Here is a 20545-nt window from a genome sequence, read left to right as displayed (position 1 = left end):
CCTTTTTTCTCTCTTATTTTATATATATATATATTTTTGATACGATATGCTACAAACCAGAAGGGAGGCAAATATTAATACATTAAAGTCATAATGATTTTTTTTTCAGTTACTGTAGAATGCGGCTGTGCTGTAGGATTAGGCAACTAAGCATACCACAAGCGTACATGTAATATTTTGGTATGGAAATGTATCAATTGATTAATAGCTCAATATGACTATCAGCAGGTGTGTAACTCATTCATTGAAAATGTAGTCTGAAAAGGCAAATTTAGAATTTCAAATTGGATTCATTATAGATTTGGGTAACAATAAATAGAAAGTAAATCAAAAGCAAAATTAATTTGGTTTTAAATTTTACTTTGACATTGACAAAATGACCATATTATAACAATTCAGGCTTCATTCAACAGTGACATGTTATCCCACTGACGAGAATGAAATTCTCTTTATTTTTAGCGGTGAATCAAAAACAAAGAAATGCCAGCCTGTCAAACATGCCTGATTAAAAAGATCAACCATATAGTTGACAGCAAATACATAATCCGTAAAATACTTACAGTAGCTATAAGATCATAAGAAGCTGTAATCTTAAATATTTTCTGCAAGAACTGAACAAATAGCACTGATGCTCAAACGTCAGTCTGTCTGTGTCCATCCTGTAATTGTCCAAATGTCATTCTCTTATCTGTACTTGTATATTGGCATGGTTTATATTGATTGATATGATGTTTTTACTTGAAAATGCAAGGATGAATGAGTGTGCAACAGACCTTGACATTACTATTCAATGAGTCTATCAAATTAACAAGTAAAGATAATCCCTTAAGGTTCAGGCAGGAATATACAATGGGCTCCACAATTATTGACACCCTTTAAAAAATGGATATAAAATGCTGAATAGAGTAAACAAATGGATAATTATCTATATGCGGAGTTCAAACATACGGGAAAAGGATATACAATTATTTCAACACATTTACTCTCATGTTTCAATGTTTTTATTGAATAATCTCTGAAAACCACAGGTGCCAAAATTATTGGCACCCGTAACAACAATTGTCGATAAAATCAAAGGGCAAAAATGGGCAACACAATTTTACTTTAATTCAGTTAACCTCAGTCTAAAGGAAGTATATTGTATCATTCCATCACTTCCTGTTTCACTGGAGTTTAAAAATGAGGTAACAAGCATGAAAAATCCCTTTGTCAACCATCAGCATGGGAAAAGGCAAAGAACTGTCAATTCAGAAGACACAGATGGCAATAGGTACAAAAAAATACATAAAAGGTTAAAGATGCAATAATAAAAAGGCGTAACTTATATGGAATGGTTGTAAACGTGCCAGACTTTCTAGGAAGAGTACGCAAGTGCATATTATTCCCATGGATGGTAAGGAAGATGGTGAGAGTGGCCATAAGTAGCCCAAGGATCTCAGTTTAAGAATTGCATAGATTGGGACACCAAGAAGCAACCAAACAAAAACAAAAAGTGACCGTTATTTTATTCTTTAGTTTTAGTTAGCATTTTAATCTTTTAGTTTTAACACTTGAAATTGTATTATTACATATGCAAATCTTGAAATGAGTCAAACGGTCTTACCTCATTGGCAATATTTTCATATTATATAGCAAGAAAGAAAAAAAAGTATTTAAAGCAATTTTTAATCATTGCTGTTTTGCTGTGTATATGCAAACCATTAGTACTAATAAACTAAATTGTAATATACATGGGTATCCTATCTAATGTTCAGTAATGATCACATTATAGTATATCGACAGTATGCACAAGTGCAATATCATTTCACTGCATCTCATTTGAAAGAAATGGCATGGCCCACGTAACACGCAGTTAGGAGAATCACCTTAGGAAGTGGTTTTAAGGACACAAGTTTCAGTGTAATGGTTTCATTTACAGGTGCACTAATTAAGAGATGCAGCAGAAAGCGTTTCAAAATGAATGAACACACTGCTCTGCATTTAATTCTGCTTCTGTTTTTCATTCTAAGCCCTAAATTAACTGTCAAATATGTACAGTTTGCAAGAATATGGAAACCTACATCATGCTGCCAATGGGAACTATGTATAAAGAATGATTTAGAAATTCAGTAATATTATTAGTGAGCTGCTTAATGCATGTGTGGATTGTATGTATTCAATTATTTATGCTTTGCAATAAAGAAAGGCATTATCAAACACATAACCCAATGGTTTGGTCTCTTTTGGTTTCTTCCACATTTGTTTTTGTATATATAGTAACCAAGTCCAAGGGTCAATATTATGGTATAATAAACTACATATGGTTGAATATAGAATATGTACTTTATAAATCAAGGTTATTCTCACATATTCATACCATTCGATGTTTTTACACATACAGTGGCGTCAGAAAGTATTCAGACCCCATCAATGTTTGCATATTATTGTGTTGTAGATTTAGTTTTAAATGGATAAAATTGCAATCTTCAATTTTGCAATTGCCCATCAATCTACACTTAGTATTCCAAAATGACAAAGTGAAAACATGTTTTTAGAATTTCGTTTTTTAAAATCAAATGAATTAAAAAAACTGAAATCTCTCACTTATATAAGTATTCAGACCCTTAATTCAGTAGAAGCCCCTTTGGCAGCAATTACAGCTTTGAGTCTTCTTGGGTAAGTCTCTACAAGCTTTGCATACCTGGATTTGGGCAGTTTATCCCATTCTTCCTGGCAGATCCTCTCAAGCTCCATCAGATTGGATGGGAAATGTCTGTGAACCATCATCTTCAGGTCTCACCACAGATGTTCTATAGGGTTTAAGCCTGGGCTTTGGCTGGGCCACTCAAGGACAGTCAGAGGCCACTCCAGCATTGTCTTGGCTGTATGCTTTGGGTCATTGTCGTGCTGAAAGGTGAACCGTCACCTCAATTTGAGGTCATGTGGAGCAGGTTTTCTTCAAGGACCTCTCTATCTTTGGCTGCATTCATCCTTCCCTCAATTCAAATCGGTCTCCCTGTCCCTGCCACGGAGAAGCACTCCTATTGCATGATGCTGCCACCACCATGCTTCACCGTAGGGATGGAATTAGCCAGGTGATGAGCAGTGCCTAGTTTTCACCAGAATATAGTGCATAGAGTTCTGCCTTGTGCTCTCAGAGTCCATTATATGCCATTTGGCAAACTCCAAACTAGAGTGGTTCCCGTCTAGCCACTCTACTATAAAAGCCTGATTGATGGAGTGCTGCTGAGATGGTTGTTCTTCTGGCAGGTTCTCCCATATCTGCAGAGGGCTTCTGAAGCTCTGTTAGAGTGACCGTTGGGTTCCTGGTAATCTCCCTCACCAAGGCCCTTCTTGCCCGGTTATTCAGTTTGGCCACCCGACCAACTCTAGGAAGAGGTTTCAAACTTCTTCTATACCAAAATTATTGAGGCCACTGGTGTGTGCCTTCCTAAACTATGTCCAATCAATTCGATTTGACTCATCTCAGAGATTAAAGCAAACAGGATGCACCTGACCACAATTTGGAGTGCCACAGCAAAGGGTCTGAATACTTATGTAAATGAGAGATTTCAGTTTTAGATTTCTTTTTAGTTTTAAAAAACAGGTTTTCTCTTTGTCCCTATGGCTTATTGAGTGTAGATCGATTGGCAAAAATGCCAATTTTATCCATTTTAAATGAAATCTCCAACACAATAAATTGAAAGGGGTTTGAATACTTTCTGAGGGCACTGCATACACATCCAATTCTCAATGTACACTACAAATAACCCAAATAATAATAGTTGGTTCTAATAATAGTTTATATAAATCTCTGACAACTAAAATCATAATATTATGTTGGTAAACTAAAAAAGAATGGTCCTGAGAATTTAATTCATGATAATGTTTTTTTTTTTATACTTCATTCCAATTTGGGATAAAATGACAAACCATTTTTCAGGCTTGCTATGGTGAGGAACATTACTTAGTTTCATAGGTGGAATGACAGACATGTATCATTGTTTTTCAGCACTCTGCTGCTATTGTCCTGTAAGAAGGTGACTAGGTATCCTGTACAGTACAGTATGCAGTTACGCAGTTTATGATTATGTCGAGGGAAATGGCTCTGTTCTAACTTACTGTTGGATAGGCAGTCTTTTCAATGCACTATATCTATGTTGCACTGAATTGAGATTAGGGTAAAGACTTTGTGACAAATATCAACATTATGCAGTGGCGATTACAGGGACCCCATCCCCACTTTTCACCTCTGTCCTGTATCTCTAGTCGCGCTGCAGGTGATATAATTCTTAAAAAAGAGTTTATTTATTTTACATTTTGGCACAGGATACCAGACGCTCTTCTCCTTTCAAAAGACCCAAACGATTTAAAAAAGCAAAGGTGTTATATTGAAAACACCTGTGAAAGGACAGAGTAAAGGGCCAATATTCCTGCATAGTGCTGTTCAGTTGAGCAGTGTCATTACTGACTCCATGCTACACACTGGTCCTTTGGGATCAGAAACGGAGCCATAATGAAGCTCAACCATGAATTTCTACTTCATGGATAGTACCTAATGCAATCTCTAAATATGACAGCTTGCCAATACAACAGAGACAATGCAATATATTATACGCGGTTATACTTTTTGACAATTTTGAGATGCAATATGCAGAGTTACAAAACACTTGACAGGATTTGTCAGTGTCAGATCCTGTCGCAAAGATCTCTTGAGATGTGGAGGAATGGCAAAAAGCTTGGGCTGAAATGTAGTCATCCTGTTTCTGTTCATGCAAACGTCTTCGGCAAGCACAAAGGGCTACGTGACAAGTGTGGCTACAATCAGATTAACGCTCACACCCACATCAACCCCCAGTACAGGTGATGTGCTGCTTTTGGGGATAATCCTACTTTATTTCCACCTAAAAGTGACACCATATTACAACATTACTGCATGAAAAAGAAGCTAAATCAACAAGGATAAGAGCATCACTGCATGTACATATAGAAGCAGAATTGGTTAACATTACATTACATTATAATCATTTGGCAGACACTCTTATCCAGAGAGACATACAACAAATCAAAGCCAGCGCTACCCTTGTAGAATGACCAAGTAGCAATACCACAGTTTTTGCAACGAGAACACCATGAATAAAAAAACAGTTAAACAGAAGTGTAAGCTTTACATACAGCTTTCATATAGCATATGTGTAGCCTACATGGCTAATTATTTCAGTGAGGTAGGGAGGGAAAGGTGCCGCCAGGTAGTCAAAGACACTGCTGTTCAAATGTCCACAGGAAGGTCATTCCACCACCATGGGGCCAGAACAGACAGCATTTGTGACCAAAAGTGCAGGGGCATGGGCAGGGGCGGGGGCGGCTTGGGGGGGGACTGATTGAGCAGGTAGCAGGATGGAGAGTATGTTTTAAATTTGATGCAGCCAGTGTAGGTCAGTGAGCAGGGGGGTGACGTGAGAGCGTCTGGGGACTTTGAACACCAGACAAGCTGCGGCATTCTGGATCAGTTGAAGGGGTCTGACAAGATGCAGGAAGGCCAGCTAGCAGAAAGTTGCAATAATCCAGGTGGGACAGTACCATTACTTGGACAAGGAGCTGGGTTGAGTAGGAGGTGCGGAAGGGACAGATTCTCCGGGTGTTGTACAGGAGGAACCTGCATGCCCGGGTCACCACCACGATGTTCCGGAGAGGGAAAGCCTGTTGTCCATTACCACTCCGAGGTTCCTTGCACTGGGAGATGAGGTCATTGTGGTGTCTCCTAGCCAAATGGAAAAAACAGAGAAGGGGGAGGTCAGAGCAGGGATGAAGATTAGCTTCGTCTTACCTGGGTTGAGTTTTAGATGATGGTTGTCCATCCAACTCTGGATGTCTCTTAGGCAAGCAGAGATACAGGCAGACACCTGTGTGTCAGATGGGGAGAAAGGAGAAAAAGAGTTGGGTGTCAACATAACCTTGATATGACATACCATGAGTAGAGATAACAGGACCAATGGATCAAGGGATCTAGTGTAGATGGACCGAGGATGGAGCCATGGGGAACGCCTGTGACAAGGGGACGTTAAATGTGTGCTGTGTTGTGGCAGTCCAAAAAAGAGGGGGAGGGAAGATTCCTAGGTTAATCCATTGTGGATTTTGACTATGCTGCATGTACAGTATCTTCTATTTGACTATTTACAAATTACTGTTATTAACATAGGTGTGTATGTGTAGAGACAGAAAGGGAAAGAGACAGAGACAGAGAAGAGAAATAGGCATAATGAGAAATGGATGAAATTCTATGAAAATGCTTGTAAAAACTCCAGACTAGTGATTCTAGGTTAGATCAAAGACATTTGCAGAACCAGAGCATCATATTCTTGAGTTTTTCTGCTCATTTCTATGTTTGGACTTTGGGTTATGTTGGGTACCTATCATTTCTAGCTTTCACACAAAAATTCTGATGGCAATGTCTGATGTCTGACACCACCATTGTCTGCCATTGTCAATGTAAGAGCATCCTAATGGGTGTTCTTGCAGCAGTTTGCAAATACATTACAGTCATGGTTTTCCCCAACTCCATAATTTACACACACCTACCTGAGTACCACTGCATGACTAAGTGGTGAGTCTCCATATGCTTAGGCTCGAAATCGGATGTATTCACATTGTTGGGATTGTATCATGGTACTTCTTTAATGTAGTGATTGTAATAACCTGCCATTTTGTTAATGATACGAATGAAGGCATGTGAAATGGCCGTTTCAGGAGGATTTCCTTAAATAAATAAAAATTGTATATATATTTTACATATACTATACATATTTTACGATTTGTCTGTGGAAGGCATTATACCAGACAACTAATTCCTGCCATGCTGTTTCACAGGTCCCCACAAGGTGGAGTCAAAAGCGATTACTACATGGACAGGACCTGGATGGTCTGACTTTATGGATCAAGCCTGTAATGTTAAATAATGAACTCATTTCTAAGATCAGGTTGTGTCCATTTTTACAGTTGTCCTGAATGTCTTGATTTATATTTTGTGCAGTCATTGTATATCTTAATAAGAAGAACGCATTTGAATTTATTGGAGTAAAATTTCTAAACATGCATTGAAATACCGTAAAAGTATTGAGTATTTGCAGAACAGGCAAGGCTACTGTTGTCATATGTGCCATGTTCAACTGGCAGAACAAATGTGCAATTGCCACAGGCCTACATATAGTTTCTATAGTACTACAGTGAGGTCCGTAAGTATTTGGACAGTGGTACAAATTCTGTTCTTTTGGATCTGTACTGAACTTGGATCTGAAATTAAACGATGAATGAATGATTAATTTGAGGGTATTTACATCCATATTTGGGGATCAGTGTAGGAATTACACAAGTTTGGTCCTCATGTTGACAAATGTCAAAAGCAGACTCCAAAGACAACCAAAAGCCTATAATCAAGAGTAGATACTGAAAGCTTTCTTATACCTGCACTAAGGATGCAATTGAACCTGACTAATCAGAAACAGCTGAGAAGCCAACGGTCCAATTACTTTTGGTCCTTGAAAATGGGGGGACTAAGCACAAAAAGGTATGTAATTCCTACAACAAATCACCCAATATGGATGTAAATACCTTCATATTAAAGATTGCACTTTAACCGCTTACCCATTGTTTCATTTCACATCTAATGAGCTGGAATACAGAGCCAATGGAACATAAAATTGTACCACTGTCCAAATACTTATGGACCTCACAGTACTCTATCCAAGTTCTCTATCCAAAATATAATTCTTCTGTCCCACTCCAACTTAAGAGCAAAATAATTTCAACCAATCATTTTGGGGCACATTCCTTTATTAGTATTATAGTAATCAAATGTTTTCTGTACAGGAATGTAGTCAACATTAAATGAAACTTAAAAAAAACAAAAAAAACCCAACATATTTTAGACAAAGCTTTAAAAACGAATAAAATAAAAAAATCAAACAAAAATTTCAGACTCAAACATTGCACGTTAAGTGACAGAAGAAAAAAAAGGATCATACTGGTGATAAGACGAAAGCTGTAGTGCTGATTCGAGCGAGGGTTCAGAACACCCCAACACAGTCTGCAGGCTTCAAATCAGAGACGGGCCACTCCTTCATGGCACACAGGGCCAAAACAAAAAAGGACGGAGGAAAAGTGAGCAATTCAGAAAATATGTAGTGGTTTATTTGGGTGGCGATCTCGATTTTCCTTTTCCGTGCATCTTTTTTCTTTCTTTTTTTTTGAAGTGTGCGCGAATCTGACGTAAACATAAAAGGTGGGGGTGGGTGGGAGGGGGCTGGCGGTTGGCGGTTGTTCATCAGCAAGGCCTGGTTTGCGAAGGGTGTTCCGTTTATGCGATAGCTTTGGCTTCAGGCAAGAATGCTTCCCAGTATTTTATGAGCTGTGAAACAGAAAAGAGGATTCAGGATTTCAGCCAACGAGCTCCTAACAACCACAATCACAATTGTCATTGTGTTAGACGATGTAAGGCTTACTTTATCTCAGTAACAAGCCCCAATAGACAGAATATTTTTGTTTGTTTTTCTTTTGTACTGTACAGTTCATGCAATTAAATACAAGGCCAGGATTCAATCAAAACCTGTCCCTAACTTTGATTAATAAATAAAAGTCAGTGTTATCATTTTTTTAAATAGACACATTTTTAGGTTTGCTCATTCATTTTACCATGAATTGACTAATTCAGTTAAAATTAGAATTTTTAACTCCAAAGTTAACACTGCTGAACAACCTCCATTCCCAAGGCATTCACAGGTCAGAGGCTGCACTGAATCCAGGCAATGGCCAGATCATACAATGTATAACAACATCTCACACAAACTAAACTAATTCAGACACACAACATACCTGTTGCTGTGTCTGCACTAGTGACTCCAGATATTTAATAATAACAGCTTTAAAGTCCTTCACTCTTTGCTTCTGTAAGCAGAAAAAAAAACACAAGCAGTTCAAAGAGGAGCACAATAACATGTAACACAGCATCATAGAACAACCATTCAGCCACATGATACAGAAATGACACCATGGGGAATAATAATAATTCCTGTACTCTCCACATTTCTAGCAAAATATACAGTCAGGAATTGATATTAAAGGTTGCTATTTTAATAAAGGTACAATAGGTAAGATTTTCGTGTTACAAGACCATTGTAAATCCCTTCCTATCACTGAAAAAGGCTAACTGACATGTTGACACCCTCTGCTTGTGTTTATAGTCCTTAAATTCGGGTTAAACAGGTTTGAAGGTGTTTGTTGCTGTTATTCTTCTCTTGACTGTTAGAAATGACCTATTGTACCTTTTCTTAAATTTTATTTAAATACAGGGAAACTTTTTACTATGTACATGAGACTTCAGTTAAACAAAATCGAAAAGGCAGAATATTTCATACGTGTTAAGGGACATTTTGACGTCAATGAAATGGCTCATGAGAACATAATGTAATAGATACTCGCCTCAAATCTTCCCACTTCCTTGCGGATGGTTTTGGAAATCATCTCAAAGTCCTTCTCTCCCTGTTGTACCTTGCCCTCCCACTAAAGAGAAGCAAAGAGGAAAGTTTTTGGTGAAACAGACAAAGTTTGAAATGGTAGAGAAACGCAGATGCCAAATGTCTGCACATCACTCACGATAGGACAGGTTATCATAGGTAGATTGTCATTAAAGCATTGAAAGACAGTAGCCATTTCAAAAAAGCATAAAGCTTGAAGCAAGAAACACTATGTACATACTCATTGAAATGCATCTGTTCCATCTTATCATGTGCCAAAATGGGAAGTTGGTTATCAGTACAAAGCCAGAATTAAAGTTCACCCCAAAATATATCCATCTGCAGACTATATCACAGAGCCTCTGGGGCATGAGTGTAATGCCCATGTGTAAAGTTGTCATTACAATGTTCCTATCTATAGGTAGGTGTTGCCTTCTTAAACTTTATCCAAAAAGTGTTCCCATCAAACTCCAACAGTTAATAGTAAGATGTTGGTGAAATGCGTAATGGGTGCGGTTATAAAATGTGAAATTGGAAGACTCGATTTCCTGAACATTACAGAGTTTTAAACAGGCACACATGAAATGGCATTTAGAATTGGCAATAAAGACATTTAATAAAATAGTGTACATTTCATTAATGGTAAATTTAATACCGTATTTAGTTCTAATAATTAGAAAATCTTTTTTTTTTTTTTTAATCACCTTGCTTGTTGGTACACTTCCGTAAGGTAATTTGGTCATAACTGCTCTTCCAAGACATTCAACAAAATTATGCTTTATTTCTGATTAAATCTGAATAAAAGCCACAGGAGTCATAGGACTGGCAGTGTTAAAGTCTGAGGGGAAAAAACGCAAATAAAGCATGAGTCGACTCAAATGGCTTTAGACGGTGTTACAGCAGCGACTAATGCATTACACTATAACAGGACTGAACTGGAAGGCATTAAAAAGGCAGAGAAGATGGAATGAAGGGAACAAAGCAGCAAAACAAGCAATGGATTATGGTCACAAATGCAAATGCATTTGTGAATGAAAATATAAAAATCACACAAGGCTGCTTGCAGCTCAATCCTCCAGCAAATGCAACATTCAGTATGCATATGTGTATTTCTGACAATTTATAGAATTTCCATACAATTAGCTACTCAAATAACACCCACTGCCAACAGAGAAGCGTTAAATTGAGAATATATCGTAGAAATTAATTGAACTTTAATGAACTTAAAGGAATACATCAACATTTTGGAAACCAGCGGAAGATGGAAGGATACATGTGTATTCATTCAGTTATAGTTCCAAACATATAACTTTTCTGAAAACGTCTCTCGTTTTTTTTTTTTTTTTCCTGCACCTGTATTTCAAATACACGATACTTTGTGTAAATAAGATGGCTTCGGAGTTGCGGTAAGGTGTATTTCTTCACTTTGACTCCTATAGGCTTTATGCTAAGCTAACACATTATGCTAACATGGGAACAGAGCCAGTGAATGCACAGAAATGAAACTGAACATCTCGTTGACTTGGTAGGCTGGGGAAAAAAAGTTTATTTCCCAAGATGTTGGTGTATTCCTTTAAGAACTCATAAAACTGAGTGTAATGCAAAATTTCGATCGGGTCATTCATAATCCACTGAATGACAAATACACAGCTGCAATGTTCCTATATGTTGCGATCAATAATTTTGTCAAACAAGTTAATGTGACAGTTGCTAATTTGTGTAACGTTTACAGGTGAAAGGAATGGGATCGATGAGAGAAAGAAAAGAGAAATCCAGGAGTCCTACCTCCTCAATCTCCTTTGTGACGCATGGCAGGGAAAGTGCACAAATTAAAGAGGCTGGAAATGCTTTTGCGCTCAAAATAATTTAGGAAAAAATATGAATTTATTGCAGTCTTGGGCAAATGCCTCTGAAACTCAAGCAAGCGTGCGCTCTCACAACACTGCATGACTAGCGCCGGCAGAATTCAACATTCATTTTCATCACCACTCTCTTCCCCAGGCTGGCTTCCTAATCACTGATATACAACTGAAATCCTGAAATACAGGAGCATCTCGATAGCTAGCGTAATTAAATTGATTCAAAATCTAACTCAATTCAAATTTGGTTTCAATGTGGTAAGACAAATTCTGAGGAATTAAAAGTAGTTCAGTTTTCACAAAATATTTTTAAAAAAAATGTTTTTATGTATATGTTAACATTACATGATCAAAAATAAATGTTGAATAGTGCAAAGCTTGAATATGATTGAAGCACTTAAACCAGCAGAATTAAACCATTTTCAACATCATAAAAGTTAATTTGTGTCCAAGAGGTCTGTACAGTGTGTAAGGTAAGTGTGAAATTGTGAAAAATCTGTAAGGAAATTCAGCTGAGAAGAACAGACTTGACATGAAAGTCTGCAGATACCTTGGTTTGGAATTTACATAAAAGAAAATCTAAAAGCACCATTCACTGAATACTTATCATTGATCTTATCAGACTGAACTGGGGTAAAACCTTGTTTTAAGAAAACAAATTGTGTGTAGTACTCATTCTGAATAGCATTATTTATTATTATTTATTAGTTTACTATTGCCACTCCAGCTTATTGACTTTGTTTTGTAGCGATGGTGTTTGGCTTGATTCTTACAGCTTATTCTAAATGTGAGTCTGTAACCCAGTAAGTGTAATCAATAATAAATTTAACAGGAACTGACACCTGTATATGTTTCATGAAGGCTGAAAGGGGAAGATTTCATTAGCTGAAGGCTGCCTGTACTGTCTTCCTATGTCCCTGCATTTTCAAAAGCACTTTGATTATTCTATGAGTACATACAAACTAACATTCGATACAAATTCATATTTTTAAAAACTTCAACTTTATTTCTAAATAAAAATAAAGCTGACCACCCAAGAGGGATTTATAAATAAATAAATACCTTAATATTCAACTAAATATTGGGCTACGAGGCCCGTCCACACCAAAAAACGATAACTGTAACCATAACTGTAATGATAACGATGTGAGCATCCACAACAATATCACTAGTCACTATCACAGTCTTGCAGTATGGACACCATCCACTCGAGTTGGAACAATAAATAAAAAAATTGAGATATATATATATATATATAGTTACAGTTATGGTTATGGTCTCGTTCTCGGTGTGAACCGGCCTTCACAGGTGTATGAGGTGCAGGTGTGCCGTGTGGGAAATGGCGACGGTAGGTTCGGCGCGCGGCAGTTCACTGCGGCCTTGCCTCTTTGATCTCGTCCTTGGCCTGCTGCAGCTTGTCCGGCTTGTTGGCGAACTGAAGCTTGGCCTCAGCCTCCCGTTTCTTCTGCAGCATGACCTGAGCGTCCTGCCACTTGGACCACGTCTTCATCCGCTGGTCGAACACGCCCTGCGAGGCACGGCACAAGCATTAGCACGTTAGCATTAGCACGTTAGCGTGGCTCACAGCTCTCCAGCCGAGCTTCCTTCACAATGAACCGAAGCCCATCGTTGGCCTGGATTCAGTCAACACTAGCCCTTAACTTGGACCAAGAACACATCTAATTGCTACATTTCTTCACTGAAAACACCTTATCTGCTTTTATTTTCATGTTTTCCAAACTTGCCAAAGTATGTCTGTGAAACTACAAGCACTTAATTGAAGATTTGGATTGAATTGAAAATTAGGAGGAATATTAATTCAATCCAAAACAAAGTCTCTGGTGCATAAATGCTTAATTTGTTATTTTAACATTTCCAGCATTTTAATTGTTCCAAAAGATAAGCCTCCACAGAGTAGTCCCCTCCCCAATTTATTTATAAGCCACTGATTGGATTTGGAACACGTTTCCCCCATGGTACCATAGCGTTACTCTGCCTGGCCAAGGGAACAGCTTTCGACCTACCAATTTTCCCAATTGATGAAGTCGCCCCCTGGTGCCTATATTTTTGCTCAAAAAGCCCATTTTCATTCATGTTTGACAACAAATTACAAATATTTCTGCTCATATACTGATTTTCATTCAGTACATTTTCAGAGCACACAGGCAAACATTTTCATTTCCCAAGAAACTTAAGGTCTAGTGCGCCCTTGTTTGTCAACTGCTCCAGCGTTTATCATTGGTTCATCCACCATGGTACGTAATCAACTCTGCTTCATTTTTGTCGCGCAAGTGACTAGGCAGGTGACCAAGGACACAAACGAGCAGGAGCAGCAAGCGAACGTGCTGCCCTGTGTGGCGGGACGTTTCCCCATTGGCCTCTATCGGCGTCTCTGTCTGTACATCACACACCCTAAGGGTCTGACGGATACCTTTACGGAGGTGATGAGGCGCACATAGTCGCCGAGGAGCTCGGAGAACAGGTAGAAGTCGGCGTACGCCTGCTCCTGGTGGAGCTGGTCCATCTTCTCCTCCACCTCAGCCAGCTGCGACAGCGCCCGCGACAGCGCCGTGTGGTCCTCAGAGTTCCCCAACATGGCGGCGCTCTTGGCGAACGACGCCGTGTTCAGCGACAGCTCTGCGGAGGGGGCAGGGAAGGGCGAGCACGCCATCGTCCTCAATAGATGTTACCACGCCGATTAGACCAGGGGTCCTCCCTCCTGGTCCTGGACAGCGGTAGGGTGTGCTGGTTTTCGCTTTAATATCAGCAACTAGTTCAGACCCAAAGTGAGGTCAGTTAACTGTGTAATTATCCGCTTTAATGGGTCAATTAAGTGCTGAGTTACAACAAAAACCAGCACATCCTGCGGCTCTCCAGGACCAGGGGTGAGGACCACTGGACTAGACAGATTTTCTATGTACTATAGCTCGAAGGGAGCAGGAAAATGACCCAGGGCTTACAAACTCGGTTATGATTCAGCTTTAATGGTCTCGGCCCTTTTTTACTTTTCAAATTGTCTTTCTGAAAGACTTCTTTCCACGTAATGTTTCACAAAAAATAACAATAGCATGCAGGCCGTACATTTGTGTAAGTATAATATCATTAATTCAATTGCATTTAAGGCAGTAACTGTGCTATTATAGTTGCCTATGTTTAGAGGGCCTCATTTTCTATCATTTCTTTGCTGCCAGAGAAATGCTGATCTCAGATCAGTCGTCCATTTTAACTTGTAATGGATCATTTTGCGACACGAACAGGAGAAGCAAGATCCTATGTCAGCACTGCTGCTCTTGAGACTGTGGCATAATGCAGCACGCATATTTGTGCTTGTGATTGAACTGTGTGTAGACAGCAATCAGACAAAAGAAAGCCTGGCAACCGTCAATGCTTTTTATACAAAGCACGTATACATACAAAGTTACATGTTAATAAAAATAAAAAAGTGCTCTTTTATCACAGGACTACATAATCAGTCTTATGAAAGAACAGTTAAATAACAGTTCCATAGCATATTTAAATATATTTACATTGAAATATTTTAATATGCCATGGACCGCCCACTATAAAAACAGCCCACTATATTTGAACTCCATTTCAAGCCGATTCTATCCCATATATTAAATCAATTTTAAATGTCACTCTGTATCTTCCTCTAGTGGAATGTTTGGGAAATGTCATCCTGTTTCCGGAAAACACAGGCAAACACCATGTGCTTGAATTCTTCTAACAAATTTACTGGCCTTTCTGCATGATCACAACTGGGTTTACACCAGCTGAACAGATCACCCAGCATAGTAAGTATGCCATCGCTCTTTATTTTGTGTTAGCTTTAAATAACCTTTTTTTGTGTTTACTTAGCTTAGCACACATCCTTTACCAAATAGAAGTAGCTTCTGTGTTCAAAAGGTATCCATTCATGCAGATGGGTATTTACGAACACTAGGCTACTGTGTACCCTTCCTCAAGGGTACAATGACAGCAGCCCACATGGGAATCGAACCCTATGTATCGAACGCTAAGGCTTCAATGTGCCCTTAAAGACAAACCTACACACCATTTCGGTGTATAAGAACATCAAAATGCCTCCATGGCACAAAGCAGCTACGCTATTGGACGGTTTCCAAATGATAAAATCATTTGACATTTGGAACCATGCCCACGGTGATTATATTTGCCCTGGAGATAATTATTCCTCCATTAGACCTGTGGTTAAGTTCAGAAACAATGACAGGCTAATCAGGAAGTGAACTTGCACATTGACTTTGAACACTTTCATAGTCTAATCGCTTCCCTAACCTGTCGAGTGAACGAGACTTGCGGAACAGAGCTCACATGACCCACCACAATGTTGTTTGAATAAGTCACTTTCCCTTGATTGGTCACAAACTGAATTCACTGTAGGAGTCAGCTGACAGAGCTTCAGAGGCTTGCACATAAGGAATAGTGGAAGGAAATGGAGTATGTATTAGACTATTCTGTACACTTTTTATTATTTATTATATGCCATTGTTTTTTTAATTAATGCCCAGAAAGGTGGCTATTACAGTCTTCCCAGTATAGGGAATACCTCTACAGACTAAACTTTTGTGAAATATTCAGTTCAGTTTAAAAAAAATGATATATGCACTCAATGAGCACTTAGGTATTTATTAGACTTATTTTTTAGACTTATTGCTGCTGTAGCCTCTCCACTTGGTTTGATGCCAGTAATGCGTGTTCAGAGTTGCTCTTCTGCATACCACTGTTGTAATGCGTGGTTTGTGTTACTGTCACCTTTCTGTCAGCTTTGACCAGTCCGGCCAGTCTCCTCTGACCTCTCTCATTAACAACATGTTTATGCCCGCAGAACTGCTGCTCGCTGGATGTTTTTTCTCTAGACACTGTTATGCGTTAAAATCAGCAGTTAGATATTCAAACCACCCTGTCTGGCACCAACAATCATTCCATGATCGGTCACTTAGATCACATTTCTTCCCCTTTGGACATTTTGCCTGAGAAACATCTGAACATCTTGGCCACATCCGCATGCTTTTATGCATTTAGTGGCTGCCACATGATTGGCTGATTAAATATTTGCATGAACAAGTTGGTGTACAGGTTTGCCTAGTTAAGTGCTCACTGAGTGTATATATACGCATACAAACAGTAAGTGTGTGTGTGTGTGTGTGTGTGTGTGTGTGTGTGGTGAGCGCACACACAAGGGGACAGTGTGTAAACACTGGGGAGGACCAGGGTGAGGTTCACCTTTTCGGTGGAGGACCAACGCTTCCACGCTGCCATGCAGTTTTCTCAGTTGCTGATCCAGGTTTTCAAACTGCTGCTGTTTCTCCTCAAACCACTGAGTCCAATATGGCACAGAACCACGGCGGAACGGGGGGAGAAATACCATTCAGAACATCATTACCGCACTTTGATAGACTGAAGTTTCTGCACACAACTCTGACACGGCTCATTATCATAATCAAACTTTATCGATTAGCATAACATTCTCTTTGCCCTGCCGAGTGACAACGGTGCTTCTCCTCAAACAACGTGAAACATGATGACAAAAAACGCCATCGCATCGTCACTGTTCAAACACAAAACACAAATACTGTAGACGGATACTGTTTAACGAGAATAGACCCACAACTCAACAAGGTTTTTTTACTTTACCAAAATGAACACGCTAAAAAAGCAGGCTCCGATAAAATCAATAGCTATAAAATTCACGCAAAAACAGGAATGTATTTGCAATACACGCAAAAACAGGATCGTTTTACGCAAAACGCATTTTATTTTCCCTTACAACAAAAGCCAGCTAGCCAGACACCTGGCCGCATTACTCCCGATTCTCTCTGCTGGCACACTGTTAGGATTCAAGTGGAGAGCCTCATTAATTCGTCTCATTATTCAAGTCCAAAAATCAGCTCTTACCACATCCGATTCATTCATCTTGATTGTCATTTTGTTGACAGCGTCGGCAGCCTTGTTTACCATCCTCAATATTCCGGCCCCACTCAGCGCCTGCGTGCTAACCGCTCGCGGCAGCTGGAACAAAATGACAAATAAGGGCAAACAAACCGGTTAACAGGCTAGGGCTCCGGCCCAATCCCTGTGGGAGACCCCCGCGCCGAGAGCAGTGTGGGGTTTTCTCCACTCCCATACATTTCAATGCTGTAGGATCTAATTTAATACGCTCACTTGGAAAACTCTCAGAGGGACAACAGGCAAAAATAGCTTTCAATTGCTTTCAACCCTTTATCCCTCTTTTCTACAGTTCTGTTTCACTGCCTGGGGATTAATACAGTTATTTCACCGAACCAACACATACACACACACACACACACACATACATACACATGGAAACACACACACACACGCACATGCATATACACACACACACACACACACACACACACACGCATACATACATACATAAATACACACACACAGACACCCACACACATACATACACACACACACACACACACACGCATAGACACACATACACACACATACACACACACACAAATATGCTGAGTGTGACTTTGTGCTGTTTCAACGTATTGACTGTTGAGTTCAAGCTTTTTGACGGTTTGTAGAGACAGTAAATCCAAGCAATCGATGCAGAAGGTCTGTTAATTTTTGGTTTGGTAACATACTGTAGGTAACACAAGCAGATGTGATGAAAATGTAATTAGGTTGCACATTTACAATAAAATATCAGTTATAATTGTTACAAGAAACAAAATTTGTAAGAAAACAATTATTTAATGGTCAAGAAAACAGGGTTTAGACCAAATTCAGTCCAATGGATATGTGCTTTGGACTGAGTGACTGGTTTACCTTTGATTAAATAATAGTTTTTTTCCCAATTTAAACAGAAACAGGGGTATGTGGTGGGTGAGGAGTCTACCTTGCAAAAAGGTAACAGAGGGTACTGCACAGCTTCAATACTCGCGCAACCCAGCTATATACATAAATATTATGTAAAACTCTTGATTAAATAATATGGATGAGGGTGCATGCTAGGCTAATAAAAGTATCATTTGGAAATGCAATTTAGAGGCAGTACATATGGGGCAAAGATTATATCTCAGCTGTTACACTGTGGATAAGCAAGCCTTCATACCATAAGTAGCATAAATAAATACATAATTTTTCCCAATTTGCATCCATGTACTATATTACATTGTGTGCATACATATACACATTACTGGGGAGCTGATTTACCTCAGAACTTTCCAGAAACTGGATGACATCAGGATCTTGTAACAGAATAGGATGCTTAACGGTTCTCATCAGATACCTGCAAAGCAAACATACTGTAAATAAAAGGTTTGGTATTTTATCCTGATCTGTGACATAATACATGCAGTTAAATGATAAATAGTAAAAAGTGTCAAAGATGGAAAGATCACCACATTGATTCTGTTAATAAGCACAAAGCAGTCAATTTTATTTATTTCTGTATATATTTTTTTAAACCTATACTCACAAGATATTTGCGGATGTAATATCAGCTATTAGACAATGTCAGATTATATCCTCATTGCAAAAGCTGAACCTAAACCACAGATCCACATCACTTGGGTATAACAGAAACACAAAACAGAAACTGAAGCTAGCCAGACAATAATAAGCGGAACACATGCACAATGATGATTTAAATGGGGGAGGGGTGTATTTAAAGCAACTGTCATTGCTTTGATAAAGGAAAAATCACTTCCCCTGTAGCAAAGAGAGAATTTTACTCACAAAGACCTCACCAGTGTATTTACCAGGCTGAGCAGAAATTGAGCGAAGCTCACACTGAAATTAATTGTTTTAGCCATCAGGATACAGTTCTTTTAACAGCTGAAGTCTATGAGCTGACATCCTCCGTCCCCACAGTTAACACTGACCTTCATGTCAATCAATACGATTATAAAAAGGGCAGGGAAATGTCAGCGCCTCGCTTAATTTTAATTTTTATTCGATTCATCAGAATGTGCAAAAAAACCCGCGGACGCCGTGGCGATCGGCCGCGGCGCGAAATACCAGGCGTGTCACGGAGCGCCGGCCGACGGCAGGTCCCGGAAAGCTCCGGAGAAACCCGCCGACGCGGCCGGCCGCTGACAGCGCCGGGGCCCCCTGAGCGCGGTGATAATTGTTTATCTAATATCGCGTTGCTTAACCTTTCTCCCGTAAAAGACCGCAACAAGAATGCTCTTTAAAGCTGAAGTCTCTTCACATAAAATTGGACGTTTCACATAAAATTGGATGTACTGTAAAAAGGCGGGCCTTCGCCCAATTTACTTCAACGGGTATCTACAGGCACAGCGTTGCCGGCACACTAGTTTTAACTGCCATTATAGAGCATTATACATACACTCAGTGAGCGCTTTATTCGGTATTTATTAGATTTTTTTTTTTTTTCTACGTACTAAGTCTTCGGCTGCTGTAGCCTATCGAGTTACAGGTTTGACATGTTGTGTATTCAGAGATGCTCTTCTGCATACCACTGTTGTAATGTGTTGTTATTTGCATCCTGTCACCTTCCTGTAAGCTTCGACCAGGCTGGCCCTTCTCTGACCTGTTGCATTAACAATGTGCTTCTGCCTGCTGCCCACTGGATGTATTTTGTTTTTCGCACCATTCTCTGCAATCTCTAGAGACTGTTGTGCTTCAAAATCCCAGGAGATCAGCAGTTTCTGAGATACTCAATCCACCCTGTCCAACAATCATTCCACAGTTAAAGTCACTTAGATCACATTTCTTCCCCATTTGGTTTTAAAAACAGCTGGACCTCTTGACCACATCTGCATGCTTTTCTGTATTTAGTTGCTGCCACATTACTGGCTGATTAAATATTTGCATTAACAAGCGGGTGTACCTAATAAAGTGCTCACTGAGTGTATATCTACAGTATAGGAAGAGATAAGAAAACAGTCATCAACACAAAAGGCCTGTCTGTTTGGAACAGAAACAAGCCTGTTTGTTATGGCTGCTGGAATAACGAGTTCACATTCAGCGTCAATTGAATACAAACAACACTGGCCTTATGAGCATTAGTCCAATGCATCGTTTTCAACAAAGAGATTCGTTGTTTATGTTTATGAAACTGCAATGCTGTTTGAAGGGTACAACTTAAGGTAGCCTGGAAAATTGGGTTTCAAATTGACATTCTATAATACATGTCAAAGTTAATAGACATTTAATATCTAATTAGAGTGC

At 39.2% G+C, this 20545-nt stretch overlaps 1 protein-coding gene across 1 annotated transcript in view; it reads right to left on the bottom strand.

Annotated features, from left to right (window-relative positions):
- Positions 1-7791: 7791 nt before the first annotated feature.
- Positions 7792-20545, bottom strand: part of snx2 (sorting nexin 2) — a 27351-nt gene continuing 14597 nt past the window's right edge. The window contains exons 8-15 of the mRNA XM_061260884.1: positions 18563-18638; positions 17264-17377; positions 16592-16685; positions 13779-13984; positions 12732-12875; positions 9454-9534; positions 8848-8919; positions 7792-8383 (exon numbers count right to left, since the gene is read on the bottom strand). Coding sequence (XP_061116868.1) covers positions 8333-8383; positions 8848-8919; positions 9454-9534; positions 12732-12875; positions 13779-13984; positions 16592-16685; positions 17264-17377; positions 18563-18638 — 838 coding nt within the window. The 3' untranslated portion in view covers positions 7792-8332. The remainder of the gene's footprint in view (positions 8384-8847; positions 8920-9453; positions 9535-12731; positions 12876-13778; positions 13985-16591; positions 16686-17263; positions 17378-18562; positions 18639-20545) is intronic.

Source organism: Conger conger, chromosome 11 (assembly GCF_963514075.1).
Source record: "Conger conger chromosome 11, fConCon1.1, whole genome shotgun sequence".
Taxonomy (NCBI): Eukaryota; Metazoa; Chordata; class Actinopteri; order Anguilliformes; family Congridae; genus Conger; species Conger conger.
The sequence above is the reverse complement of the archived record's forward strand: the minus strand, read 5'-3'. Positions and strand labels throughout refer to the sequence as shown.